Source organism: Micromesistius poutassou, assembly GCF_964030765.1.
Source record: "Micromesistius poutassou genome assembly, chromosome: 19".
In the NCBI taxonomy this organism is placed as follows: Eukaryota; Metazoa; Chordata; class Actinopteri; order Gadiformes; family Gadidae; genus Micromesistius; species Micromesistius poutassou.
In genome coordinates this window covers 11,754,649-11,768,997 of record NC_140289.1, presented here as the reverse complement: position 1 = coordinate 11,768,997, position 14,349 = coordinate 11,754,649, and the positions used below count along the sequence as shown (strand labels likewise).

The window sequence follows — 14,349 nt, the reverse complement described above, 5'->3', positions numbered from 1 at the left end:
AGTTTATCGCTTGTTATCTTCTAGCAATGTCAACTGTAAGAACTTATGACTCATTGACTTACCATCTCTTTGAATGATGTAATGTTATGAAATAACCATGAAAACAGCGGCCCACAGTGTAAAAGGGAGATGTGTGCACCTGTTAACAGGGAATAGGCGTCATCAAAAAGAAAGTGATCATTATGATGGATATATATCAACATTGAAAATGATCTACTGATATTATTTATATAATTCTTACCAAGTATGTCATTCAAATTGTTGTTTTGTGTTTACAAATCACTTATCACATGATCATTAAAACGGGCCATTAACCCGTCCTCATTAGCCTGTTGTGACATCGCCGTCAACTTCACGGCCCTCGTTCCCAGAAACTCCAGCAGGCCGACTGGAAGTGGGCGCGGTGCTGCTGGGCTGAGCTGCACGTTGGGCCCTGGGATTCCCCTTCAGTGCTGGAGCCAGACCCAGGGAGGTCGGACCACAGCCGACTATCTTTAGAACCACAGAAGTCACAGAACAGTCAGAACCGGGCTGGACGGCGGAGGGGATAACCCCGGTTCAACTGACATCTGTGCTTGGTTCTTTATCACGTTCTTCTCATGTGTCGTGGGGTTCAATGTGTGTGGTTATTTTTTAACATGAAATTATTTTTGGTTAATGGTATTAATGTTTGCTCATTTAAAAAGATTCTGATTATTTATGATTCAATGTTTGTTTGATCTCTTCTATTCCCCTAATCTGAATATGGACGGGAACAGTAAATTAGTTCAAAAGATCAAAAGTTAGACTCATTCAACCAGCAAGCCTCTGGTCACTTCCTTGGTTTTATGGAACCCGTTGCCTCATTAATACAGCTACATTAACCACTTCCATTGTATTATAATAGTAACTGTATTATATGATGTATATTATTGTATTATAACTGTAGCAGGCATTGCACTCATTACTCATGGGTCAAACAGAGGGTTCTTGGTTTCACTCCTCCAAAGTAGTTATCACACCTACACACACACACACACACACACACACACACACACACACACACACACACACACACACACACACACACACACACACACACACACACACACACACACACACACACGCGCGCACACGCTGAGCCACTCTTAATGAAGTGTTAAAACTAGGATGCACACTGATGGAAACAAGAGGGAACTTGACACGAAGGAGCATTGCACATCTGTTCCCATATGGCCTTCTCTATATGGCCCACACACACACACACACACACACACACACACACACACACACACACACACACACACACACACACACACACACACATATACACACGCACCCGCGAACATACATACACAGACACTGTTCACACTGTGTGTGTGTGTGTGTGAGTGTTTCGGTCCCGAAAGGGATCTGTGACTCACTCGATGTAGTGCTCTCGGCCAATTAAACACAACTGTGGAGATGAATGGAAACATGTCAATCACACACACACGCACACACGCACGCACGCACGCACGCACGCACGCACGCACGCACACACACACTTTCCCCGTCAAGGGATCAGAGGGGATTCATTACCTCCACGCTCTAGGTTTATTTCCTCCACGCGCACTCAGCCTGTGTTTCCATGTCAATGTCAGGAAAACATACCTTGTACGCAAGCACATTTAACAAGCAAGCCCGACACATTATGCAGACAGGCACAAGACACAGAGCCAATCATTTTACCCTGGTGGTCTTGTATGGCTCTCTCTCTCACTCTCTCTGTCTCGCTCTCTCTCTCTCACTCTCTCTGTCTCGCTCTCTCTCTCACTCTCTGTCTCTGTCACTCTCACTCTCTGTCTCTCTGTCTCTCTCTCGCTCTCTCTGTCTCTGTCTCTCTCTCGCTCTCTCTGTCTCTCTGTCTCTCGCTCTCTCTGTCTCTGCTATCAGCTAACGTGTGTGTGTGTGTGTGTGTGTGTGTGTGTGTGTGTGTGTGTGTGTGTGTGTGTGTGTGTGTGTGTGTGTGTGTGTGTGTGTGTGTGTGTGTGTGTGTGTGTGTGTGTGTGCCTGCATGCTCACATTGATCCACATGCAAAAGCAGCGTGCCCAGTTCTATGGGATCATAATTGAACACCTCTGTGTTCTGACATTCACCTTCCTCTCCTTCTCATCCCTCCTTCCTCTCCTCGCCCCTCCAGCCTCCCTACCTTCAGTCATTTGTCAACCTCCAGGGGCAAGTCCCCTGTAGCGGTGTGCGTGTGTGTGTGTGTGAGTGATTTACCCTTCCAACTGTGTGTTCAACTGGTTTCTCTTTGGTAACCGTTAATTGAGCCTCTCACTTCATGTCCTTTTGTCCTTTCTCTATGAAAGACCTCTTACCCCTGAGGTCTCTGGGCCAAAACAGTGGGCAAGTTGTTTTTGTGTATCCAATCTGCTGAATTCTAATAGCATCAAATTATTCTAATGAAGTGTGTGTGTGTGTGTGTGTGTGTGTGTGTGTGTGTGTGTGTGTGTGTGTGTGTGTGTGTGTGTGTGTGTGCGCGCGCAGATGAAGAAGGAGCTAGGTGAGAATGAGTCTGTGAGCCAGGAGGTGGTGGGGAACGCCCACATCGAGAACTACGCCTTGAAGATGTTCCTCTACGCCGACAACGAAGACAGAGCCGGCTCCTTCCACAAGTACGCAACACTCCTCCTCTCTCCTCCTCCTCCTCCTCCCTCCTCTCTCCTCTTCCTCCTTCTTATCTCTCCTCCTCCTCCTCCTCCTCCTCCTAGGGCTGGGCGATATGGCTGAACTGTATCACGATATAAGTGTTTCATATCGGTCGATATCGATAATTATTGATAATTGAAAAAAATTGATAAAATTTCTTAAAGGACCAGGAGAAAAATCTAAACGTAAACAGTATTTTAAACTTAACCTCCCCCTGATTGTAGGCAGACAGGGAAAAGGAATGTCAACACAACCATGGAAAACTCTATAAATATAAACATAAGTCTGAATGAAAATGAACATCACAATGAAAACTTAACAATTATCAATTATAAAGTGCTCAAACACATGTGCTACAAAAAGGTGTTCTAAAAACATTTGCAGTGTTAAATGTAAACATAAGAGATGAGATCATGAGATATTGCATTACTTGGTAGGTGGATTAAAGCTTATCTTCAACCTAGAACATGGAACATATGGATGTCATTGTTGGGACATGGAAATATGTCCAGTACTGTCATGAACCATCATCCATGTGGTAAAGATCGCTAGTTAGCATGTTCGCTAACTAGCGATTAGCGCCTATTAGCGATTTTGTTATTAATTATTATTAAGTAATGCTTGCTATCCATGTTATCCATCAAAGGGGGAAATGGGACATGGAGATATGTCCAGTACTGTCATGAGCCAATGCTGGCCGCGGCGCCTGAGATCTGAGAAGAACTATCTTCATATATATTATTTACAATTTCCTCACTCGTTGCGGTACTCATCTTTCGTTTCTCACATCGCGCTGTTTCTGTTATGAAACACACACGCGAGACGAGATGGCGCAGCCAAACGTGATACTGTTACATGATTGGCCATTGGCGTGTCGCTCCATACGTTGCTCTCCACAGGTATCAGAGGACGCGTGCCTTTGTTCACGCAACCAACCTTGCTTCGCAACCTCTGGTTCAAAGCGGAGCTAGACTCTTTGCTCCGTTAACTTCCAACGAGGAAAAAAATTATCAAAACCTTCTATCGAACGCATTTTCTATTGACATTGATTACGTGTCTATCACAATACATATCGTTATCGTTTTATCGCCCAGCCCTACCTCCTCCTCCTCTTTCCTCTCTCCTCCTCTCTTCTCCTCCTCCTCTCTCCTCTCTCCTCTCTTGCTTTCCCCTCTTCTCCTGTCCTCCTATTTCTGAACCTCTTCCTCCTCTAACCTCTCTCCCTTTTCTCTCTGCTCTCCTCCTCCTCCTCTCTCCTCCTCTCTTCTCCTCTCTCCTCCTCTCTCCTCTCTTGCTTTCCCCTCTTCTCCTGTCCTCCTATATTTCTGAACCTCTTCCTCCTCTAACCTCTCTCCCTTTTGTCTCTGCTCTCTTCCTCCTCCTATCGTTCTACTCGCTCTCCTCTCTCCTCCCCAATCCTCTCCTATCTTTTCTCTCCTCTCTTCCTCGCCCTATTGTCCTCTGTCCTGCTTGTTTCCTCTCTCCTATCTCTTCTCTGCTCTTGCTCTTGATCCCTCTCTCTACCCTAAGCAGATATATCTTGTCAGGGGTTTTCCGTTCCAATTAACGTTGTTGTCCATTTTCAACTTGTTACTTATGCTCCGTTGCCATGGAGGCCTGCCTGGACTCAATGGGCTGATGCAAATATTATATCAATGAGTCTGAGACATGGGTGCACACACACACACACACACACACACACACACACACACACACACGCACACGCACACATTATCTCTTGCATGCATACACAAACACACAAATGGTTATAGTTCCTTGTGTTTTCATTATTTTGTGGATACACTGTTGTGGTATATATCTCTGTGTGTGTGTGTGTGTGTGTGTGTGTGTGTGTGTATAACAGTCTATGTGGGTATGTATGTATTGATATTGAAGTGTGTGTAGTTGTTAGTGTGTGTGCGCCATTGTTTGTGTAGGTGACTAGGTGTAAATCTGTCTGTGTGGATGTGTGTGCTGGTATAATCGTGTGTGTGTGTGCGTGTGCGTGTCGCTATCAAGTGTGTCGGTGCCTAGGTGTAACCTTTCTAGATGTGTGTGTGTCAGAGGCGCTTCATCAAACACACACTGTGACGCACACAGGGCCGTGTTATAAGCCCCCCCTCCCGCTGCCTCGCGCTACACCCGTTGATCTGGGGTCAACCGCCACACCCCTTCCCCGCCTGGAGCCACACACGTAGGGGGCGGGATGGGGATGTGCCTTGCTCAAGAGAAGCAAGGTATTCATTCGGTAGCTGTGGTTGTTTTTATTTTTTTTTTTTTTGGGCTGCAGAAGAGGTCGTTATTTACAAACCGCCACAGAATTGATCTGGTGTGGCCGGTCGAGTGAGAGTGAACGAGTGAGTCAGAGAGAGCGAGTGAGGGAGGAAGGGAGTGAGTGGGTGAGGGGCAGTAGTGCAGCCCTTATCAGTATTCCTCAGGAGTGATCCATGCTTTAACCGCCGTCTGTTATGGTCTCAGGTCTGATGCGTGTGTTTTGAGTTCTCTCCGTCGGGTACATTCAGTCCAATCTGACGGGACCACATGAGCACATTTCTAAGCGGTTGAACTCCTCACCTGCATACGGTCTACAGACTGTCTCGTATGATTGAATACTTATTACACGGCTCTCCTCAATGCCGTGGAACCAATAATGACCGTTGCTGAGCATATAATGACCGCTGTCAAGGAAAGTGGATTTTTTCACGTCTTTCGTATCACTCCACAAGTAGTCCGGTAACCTATCAACCCCAGTGGATTCGGTTGCTAAGCGACATCAACGGTCTTTGGCGGACTATTTCTCTGCTGATCAACACTACGAATGCTGGTAACAAATAAATTGTAAAAAGACACACCGTGTGAAGTTATTTTTTCGTTTTGGATAGTAGCCGTGTAATAAGCGGGATAATGTATAGAACGTCGCCGGTCATTATCTAAAATAAGCCCCTTCAGGGCGAAGCAAGACAAGTCCTTAGCGTGTCTTCAGCATGTCTTTAGCGTGTCTTTAGCGTGTCTTCAGCGTGTCTTTAGCGTGTGTTCAGCGTGTCTTTAGCGTGTCTTTAGCGTGTCTTTAGCGTGTCTTCAGCGTGTCTTCAGCGTGTCTTCAGCGTGTCTTCAGCGTGTCTTTAACGTGTCTTTAACGTGTCTTTAACGTGTCTTTAGCGTGTCTTCAGCGTGTCTTTAGCGTGTCTTTAACGTGTCTTTAGCGTGTGTTCAGCGTGTCTTTAACGTGTCTTTAGCGTGTCTTTAGTGTGTCTTTAGCGTGTCTTTAGCGTGTCTTTAGCGTGTCTTTAGCGTGTCTTCAGCGTGTCTTTAGCGTGTGTTCAGCGTGTCTTTAGCGTGTCTTTAGCGTGTCTTCAGCGTGTCTTTAGCGTGTCTTTAGCGTGTCTTTAACGTGTCTTCAGCGTGTCTTCAGCGTGTCTTCAGCGTGTCTTCAGCGTGTCTTTAACGTGTCTTTAACGTGTCTTTAACGTGTCTTTAGCGTGTCTTTAGCGTGTCTTTAACGTGTCTTTAACGTGTCTTTAACGTGTCTTTAGCGTGTCTTCAGCGTGTCTTTAGCGTGTCTTTAACGTGTCTTTAGCGTGTGTTCAGCGTGTCTTTAACGTGTCTTTAGCGTGTCTTTAGTGTGTCTTTAGCGTGTCTTTAGCGTGTCTTTAGCGTGTCTTTAGCGTGTCTTCAGCGTGTCTTTAGCGTGTCTTTAACGTGTCTTTAGCGTGTCTTTAGCGTGTCTTTAACGTGTCTTTAGCGTGTCTTTAGCGTGTCTTCAGCGTGTCTTTAGCGTGTCTTTAGTGTGTGTTTAGCGTGTCTTTAACGTGTCTTCAGCGTGTCTTCAGCGTGTCTTTAACGTGTCTTTAACGTGTCTTTAACGTGTCTTCAGCGTGTCTTTAGCGTGTCTTTAGCGTGTCTTTAACGTGTCTTCAGCGTGTCTTCAGCGTGTCTTTAGCGTGTCTTTAGCGTGTCTTTAGCGTGTCTTTAGTGTGTCTTTAGCGTGTCTTTAGCGTGTCTTTAGCGTGTCTTTAGCGTGTCTTCAGCGTGTCTTTAGCGTGTCTTTAGTGTGTGTTTAGCGTGTCTTTAACGTGTCTTCAGCGTGTCTTCAGCGTGTCTTTAGCGTGTCTTTAACGTGTCTTCAGCGTGTCTTTAGCGTGTCTTTAGCGTGTCTTTAACGTGTCTTCAGCGTGTCTTCAGCGTGTCTTTAGCGTGTCTTTAGCGTGTCTTTAGCGTGTCTTTAACGTGTCTTCAGCGTGTCTTTAGCGTGTCTTTAACGTGTCTTCAGCGTGTCTTTAGCGTGTCTTTAGTGTGTCTTTAACGTGTCTTTAACGTGTCTTCAGCGTGTCTTTAACGTGTCTTCAGCGTGTCTTTAACGTGTCTTTAGCGTGTCTTTAACGTGTCTTTAACGTGTCTTTAGCGTGTGTTCAGCGTGTGTTCAGCGTGTCTTTAACGTGTCTTTAGCGTGTCTTTAGCGTGTCTTTAACGTGTCTTTAACGTGTCTTTAACGTGTCTTTAACGTGTCTTTAGCGTGTCTTCAGCGTGTCTTTAGCGTGTCTTTAGCGTGTCTTTAACGTGTCTTTAGCGTGTCTTTAGCGTGTCTTTAACGTGTCTTTAACGTGTCTTTAACGTGTCTTTAACGTGTCTTTAACGTGTCTTTAGCGTGTCTTCAGCGTGTCTTTAACGTGTCTTTAACGTGTCTTTAACGTGTCTTCAGCGTGTCTTTAGCGTGTCTTTAACGTGTCTTCAGCGTGTCTTTAGCGTGTCTTTAACGTGTCTTTAACGTGTCTTCAGCGTGTCTTTAACGTGTCTTTAGCGTGTCTTTAGCGTGTCTTTAACGTGTCTTTAGCGTGTCTTCAGCGTGTCTTTAACGTGTCTTTAGCGTGTCTTTAACGTGTCTTTAACGTGTCTTTAGCGTGTCTTTAACGTGTCTTTAACGTGTCTTTAGCGTGTCTTTAGCGTGTCTTTAACGTGTCTTTAGCGTGTCTTTAACGTGTCTTTAGCGTGTCTTTAACGTGTCTTTAACGTGTCTTTAGCGTGTCTTTAGCGTGTCTTTAACGTGTCTTTAACGTGTCTTTAACGTGTCTTTAGTGTGTCTTTAACGTGTCTTCAGCGTGTGTTCAGCGTGTCTTTAACGTGTCTTTAGCGTGTCTTTAGCGTGTCTTTAACGTGTCTTTAACGTGTCTTTAACGTGTCTTTAACGTGTCTTTAGCGTGTCTTTAGCGTGTCTTTAACGTGTCTTTAGCGTGTCTTTAGCGTGTCTTTAACGTGTCTTTAGCGTGTCTTCAGCGTGTCTTTAGCGTGTCTTTAGCGTGTCTTTAGCGTGTCTTCAGCGTGTCTTTAGCGTGTCTTTAACGTGTCTTCAGCGTGTCTTTAGCGTGTCTTTAGCGTGTCTTTAACGTGTCTTCAGCGTGTCTTTAGCGTGTCTTTAGCGTGTCTTTAACGTGTCTTTAGCGTGTCTTTAGCGTGTCTTTAACGTGTCTTTAGCGTGTCTTTAGCGTGTCTTTAACGTGTCTTCAGCGTGTCTTCAGCGTGTCTTTAGCGTGTCTTTAGCGTGTCTTTAACGTGTCTTTAGCGTGTCTTTAACGTGTCTTTAGCGTGTCTTTAACGTGTCTTCAGCGTGTCTTTAGCGTGTCTTTAGCGTGTCTTTAACGTGTCTTCAGCGTGTCTTTAGCGTGTCGTTAGCGTGTCTTTAACGTGTCTTTAGCGTGTCTTTAACGTGTCTTTAGCGTGTCTTCAGCGTGTCTTTAGCGTGTCTTTAACGTGTCTTTAGCGTGTCTTTAGCGTGTCTTTAACGTGTCTTTAGCGTGTCTTTAACGTGTCTTCAGCGTGTCTTTAGCGTGTCTTTAGCGTGTCTTTAGCGTGTCTTTAACGTGTCTTCAGCGTGTCTTTAGCGTGTCTTTAGCGTGTCTTTAGCGTGTCTTTAACGTGTCTTTAACGTGTCTTCAGCGTGTCTTTAACGTGTCTTTAGTGTGTCTTTAGCGTGTCTTTAACGTGTCTTTAACGTGTCTTTAGCGTGTCTTTAACGTGTCTTTAACGTGTCTTTAGCGTGTCTTTAGCGTGTCTTTAGCGTGTCTTTAGCGTGTCTTCAGCGTGTCTTTAGCGTGTCTTTAACGTGTCTTCAGCGTGTCTTTAGCGTGTCTTTAGCGTGTCTTTAACGTGTCTTTAGCGTGTCTTTAGCATGTCTTTAGTGTTTCTTTAGTGTGTCTTTAGCGTGTCTTTAGCGTGTCTTTAGCGTGTCTTTAGCGTGTCTTTAGTGTGTCTTTAGTGTGTCTTTAGCGTGTCTTTAGCGTGTCTTCAGCGTGTCTTTAACGTGTCTTTAGCGTGTCCTTAGCGTGTGTTCAGCGACCCGAGGGGTGAGGGGGGGGTGAGGACCAGCGGGCCGGCAGGCGTCCAGGGCTTTGATTCACTTAGCGTTTCACCACCGCTGGTTTTGTTTGGCTTTAGGTTGATTTAGTTTCCCCTCCCCAGAGGTACGGATAAACACTGTTCAGGTTCACCACACACACGCACACACGCACACGCACGCACGCATGCACACGCACACGCACACAGGAGCAGGTATTTAAAGGTTTATGAAGGTGTGTGAGAGTTGTGTTCCTGTTGCAGGCCCTCTGATCCACAAGGAGCCCATTCACCAGGAAGCTCCCTAGGGTGTGTGTGTGTGTGTGTTTTAGTGTATGACATGTGAGCAAGTTTGTGTTTACATGTGTTTGTTTGAGTGTGTGGTGTGTGTGACCATATTAATTAGTGTGTGTTTGTGTATTTTTACACCCTCTGTTTGAGTTTATGTTTAAGCTTCCTGCACCCAACAGTTTGTTTGTTTGTGTGCGTGTGTGTGTGTATGTTGGCATCCACGTATGTGATATGTTTGTCAACGTGTTTGTTGTGTGAGTGTGTGTGTGTATGTGTTTGCGATTGCGTGTGTGTGTGTGTGTGTGCGTTTGCAAGTTTTTATGACATCTCCTGCTCCGTTTCCTGTTTCTGTGATCATAGCATGTGTACTGGAACCACTCAACATCCACCTCAACACACACACACACACACACACATGCTCACACACACACCCACACAAACACAGACACACACACACACACCGTGTGCCATGCCCGGGGCCTGTCCGGTCGTGCACAGTCCCTCTGAGCTCCGCTGGCCTCCTAACAGTAAAACTCTAAATAGTGAGCAGGTCCTGCAGGGGTGCAGTCCCGCTGCATGAGGGGCCTGCTGGTCCCCTGCTGTGTGTGTCCATGCTACAACCAACGAGGGCCGGGCCGTTATGAACGCGATTTCGGTTTTTAGCGTGAAACGATCACCAAATTAATATACTTGAATTGAAACGATTATTTATTATTTATCTTTTTATTTTTTATGTATATATATTTTTAAATTCTTTCTTTATATTTTTGAATTTGCAGAACAGCCGGATACATATCTGGACATTATTTTCTATTTGGGGAAAATTCAAATTTCTCATTTACAAAAATGTTTTTTTTTTGGAGAGAAATTATGAATAAATTCATCATGTTTTCAAACTCAAATACTTTCAAACTCAAACTTTCAAAAATAATAATTTGAATAATCAAGATTTCAATATTGACCAAAATAATTGTGATTATGATTTTTTCCATAATCGAGCTGCCCTATAACCAACCATCCTGTGATACCACAGATTAAAGAGTGTGGGCAATGTGAAGCTACAGTAGAACCCACTCACAAACATTTGTGAGTTGGTTTCAGAATTAGTTTTCAGAATTTGCAGCAATTTTGCAGATATGGATCATGTGTGTTGATTATTGTTTTGCATTCAACTCTACCTTTTACCTTTAACTCTACCTTTTACTCTTTCTGTCTCCCTGTGTCTTTGTCTCTGCCCTCCCTCCTCCCTCCCTCCCTCCCTCCTCCTCCCTCCTCCCTCCCTCCCTCCCTCTCCTCCCAGGAACATGATCAAGTCCTTCTACACGTCCAGTCTTTTGTTCGACGTGCTGTCTGTTTTCGGGGAGCTGTCTGAGGAGGTGAGGCCTGCCCTGGTGCAGAGCTGTTGAGAACATTCACTTTTAAACCAAGCCCTGTCCTACTCACTTATTCATTTCAACACCTGTATCCTCTTTATATCTCAAGGTTATCTGGTTCATCTTTATTTATTTATGTATATATATATATATATATAATAAATCAAATTGCCTTACAAAGCCTTTGTGTAACTATTGGCCACTTTTACAAACTATTATTAATAAATATAACTTTGCAGTGAACCTTGTGGCCACAGGTGGTCACTGCACATATATGTCTCTCCCCTCCCCATCACTTTAGACTAGTTTACACGTTCCAGCAGCATGTCCTGAAGGAGTGGGTCTGGTATATTCAGTTTGTTTTATTTATTGATTGAGAAAATGCACCAGAAAACATAAACAGGAATGAAATCAATAACGCCACGCCATGACCATGGCCCCCCCGATAGCCCCCCCATGGCCCCCCCAATAACCCCCTCATAGCCCCCCCATAGCCCCCCCATAGCCCCCCCATAGCCCCCCCAATAGCCCCCCATAGCCCCCCCGATAGCCCCCCGATAGCCCCTCATAGCCCCCCCATGGCCCCCCGATAGCCCCCCCAATAACCCCCTCATAGCCCCCCGATAGCCCCCCCAATAACCCCCTCATAGCCCCCCGATAGCCCACCAATAACCCCCTCATAGCCCCCCCAATAACCCCCTCATAGCCCCCCCAATAACCCCCTCATAGCCCCCCAATAGCCCCCCCAATAACCCCCTCATAGCCCCCCGATAGCCCCCCCAATAACCCCCTCATAGCCCCCTGATAGCCCCCCCAATAACCCCCTCATAGCCCCCCCAATAACCCCCTCATAGCCCCCCATGGCCCCTCATAGCCCCCCGATAGCCCCCCCATAGCCCCTCATAGCCCCTCATGGCCCCCCGATAGCCCCCCCCCATGGCCCCCCGATAGCCCCCTCATAGCCCCTCATAGCCCCTCATAGCCCCTCATAGCCCCCTCAATAGCCCCTCATAGCCTCTCATAGCCCCTCATAGCCCCTCACCGCCCTTCAATAGCCCCTCATAGCCCCTCAATAGCCCCCTCATAGCCCCTCAATAGCCCCCTCATAGCCCCTCAATAGCCCCTCATAGCCCCCTCATAGCCCCCTCATAGCCCCTTACCGCCCAGGGCCCCTGTAAACAATGGAGCGGCTTTGGGGAAACAGCCTTGATGTTTTGTCTACTCCACATCACTCCACATCACAACTGGTTTCCTGATCACGGCTCTCAGTCAGGCTGATCACACGCTCCTCACCGGCACTCTGCCGGGGGAGGGACCAGACACACACCTCCCCAGTGGAAAGTTGGCAAAAAAGTGGTGTGTGACGTGTGGTGACTGTTCACCGGTCGAATGTCAACTATTCTAGTCTGGACGGACTCACTACCAGACCGGGCGCTATCTGTGTTATATATTCCAACCAGACTGCGGATCAGGAAATGTGTAAGGGGATTTTTTTGAGGGTATTTTGTATAATACATTCCTTTTCTCTTTGTTCTTGATACGCCCTGGGTAAAAGCCCTCATTTGTAAATATAATGTGGTGTGTGTGGTGGTACAGATTAAGGTCAAAGAGCCCTGGTCTTAGCGTTAGTCTCTAGTTAAACAAACATCTGGGCCCGTTCCTCAGCTCCGTTGTTGTTTTAACCAGGCCAACTCCTTCACACCTCCTTATCTGGAACCACCAGCACCTCCCCACTCACCTGGTTCCCATTAACACCAGTTCTTCCTCCTTCTCCCTATTCCCTGCTCCTCACCCTCCTCCTCCTCCTCCTCCTTCCCTCTCATCTCTCCTCTCCTCTCCTCTTCCTACTCCTTTCCTCTCCTCTTTACTCTTTCCTCTCCTCCTCTCTTCCCCTCCTCCCCTCATCTCATCTCCACCTCCTCTCCTATTCACTCCTCCCTTCGCTTTTTTCATCTCCTCCTCCTCCTCCTCTTTCTCCTCCCCCGTCCTCCTCCTCTTTCTCCTCCCCTCTTCCTCTTTCTCCTCCCCCCCTCCTCCTCCTCCCCCTCCTCCTCTTTCTCCTCCCCCTCCTCCTCCTCCTCCTCCCTGCCCCTCCTCCTCTTTCTCTTCCCCCCTCCTCCTCCCCCTCCTCCTCCCCCTCCTCCTCTTTCTCCTCCCCCTCCCCCTCCTCCTCCCCCTCCTCCTCTTTCTCCTCCCCCCTCCTCCTCCTCCTCCTATTTCTCCTCCCCCTCCCCCTCCTCCTCCTCCTCCTCCTCCTCCCTGCCCCCTCCTCCTCTTTCTCCTCCCCCCCTCCTCCTCTTTCTCCTCCCTCTCCTCCTCCCCCTCCTCCTCTTTCTCCTCCCCCTCCTCCTCCTCCTCCCTGCCCCCTCCTCCTCTTTCTCCTCCCCCTCCTCCTCCTCCTCCCTGCCCCCTCCTCCTCTTTCTCCTCCCCCTCCTCCTCCTCTTTCTCCTCCCCCCTCCTCCTCCTCCTCCTCTTTCTCCTCCCCCTCCTCCTCTTTCTCCTCCCCCTCCCCCTCCTCCTCCCCCTCCTCCTCCTTCTCCTCCCCCTCCTCCCCCTCCTCCTCCTCCTCCTCCCTGCCCCCTCCTCCTCTTTCCTCCTCCCCCTCCCTCCTCTTTCTCCTCCCCCCCTCCTCCTCCTCCTCCCTGCCCCCTCCTCCTCTTTTTCCTCCCCCCTCCTCCTCCTCCTCCTCCTCTTTCTCCTCCCCCTCCCCCTCCTCCTCCTCCCCCTCCCCCTCTTTCTCCTCCTCCTCCCCTTCCTCCTCTTTCTCCTCCTCCTCCTCCTCCTCCCTGCCCCCTCCCCCTCCTCCTCCTCCCCCTCCTCCTCCTCCAGAACATCCAACACAGGAAGTATGCGCGCTGGAAGGCCACCTACATCCACACCTGTCTGAAGGAGGGAGAGACACCTGTGGGCCGGACCGCTGGCCATGGAGGGGGAGGAAGGTACACACACACACACACACACACACACACACACACACACACACACACACACACACACACACACACACACACACACACACACACACACACACACACACACTTTAAGAAACTTTTCAGAGCTGTTCCTCCTCCAGGTTTCCCTGTTTCACAACATGCATTTAATGATAGTCCTGTCACTCCCCTGCACTAAATCTACCTCTCTCTACCCCTACACCCCCCCTCGCTCCTGCACTAAATCTACCTCTCTCTACCACTGCACCCCCTCTCTCCCCTGCACTAAATCTACCTCTCTCTACCACTGCACCCCTCTCTCCCCTGCACTAAATCTACCTCTCTCTACCACTACACCCCTCTCTCCCCTGCACTGGCTACCTCTTTCTAGCGCAATACATCTCTTACTACCACAACATAAAACCATCTCCATCTGCCACTACATCAAACTCCTTATCTCTCTCTGACAAAATGCGCCCCCCCTTCACAAATTACTTTCTCACTCACTGTCTATCTCATAGTGTGTGTAAGGGGAGGGGTAGTTTTCCCTTCTGTGTGTGTGCGTGTGTGTGTGTGTGTGTGTGTGAGACAATGAAATATTGGGTCAAGAAAAGGTTTTGGATTCGAGTGTGTTCGCATGTTTTGGTTTCACATAACCGTGTGTGTTTAAGGGTGGTGAAAGTATTGTGTACATGTGTGTGCATGATTGTTGTTGGCCTTTGAGGTAACACAATTGCCCAAGCTCACAATATC

At 47.7% G+C, this 14,349-nt stretch overlaps 1 protein-coding gene across 1 annotated transcript in view; it reads left to right on the top strand.

Moving 5' to 3' along the window:
• vta1 (vesicle (multivesicular body) trafficking 1) overlaps positions 1 to 14,349 on the top strand; it is a 50,444-nt gene that overhangs the window by 13,818 nt on the left and 22,277 nt on the right. Inside the window, 4 exon segments of the mRNA XM_084484309.1 lie at positions 2,513 to 2,640; positions 10,593 to 10,668; positions 13,496 to 13,570; positions 13,572 to 13,605. Coding sequence (XP_084340435.1) covers positions 2,513 to 2,640; positions 10,593 to 10,668; positions 13,496 to 13,570; positions 13,572 to 13,605 — 313 coding nt within the window.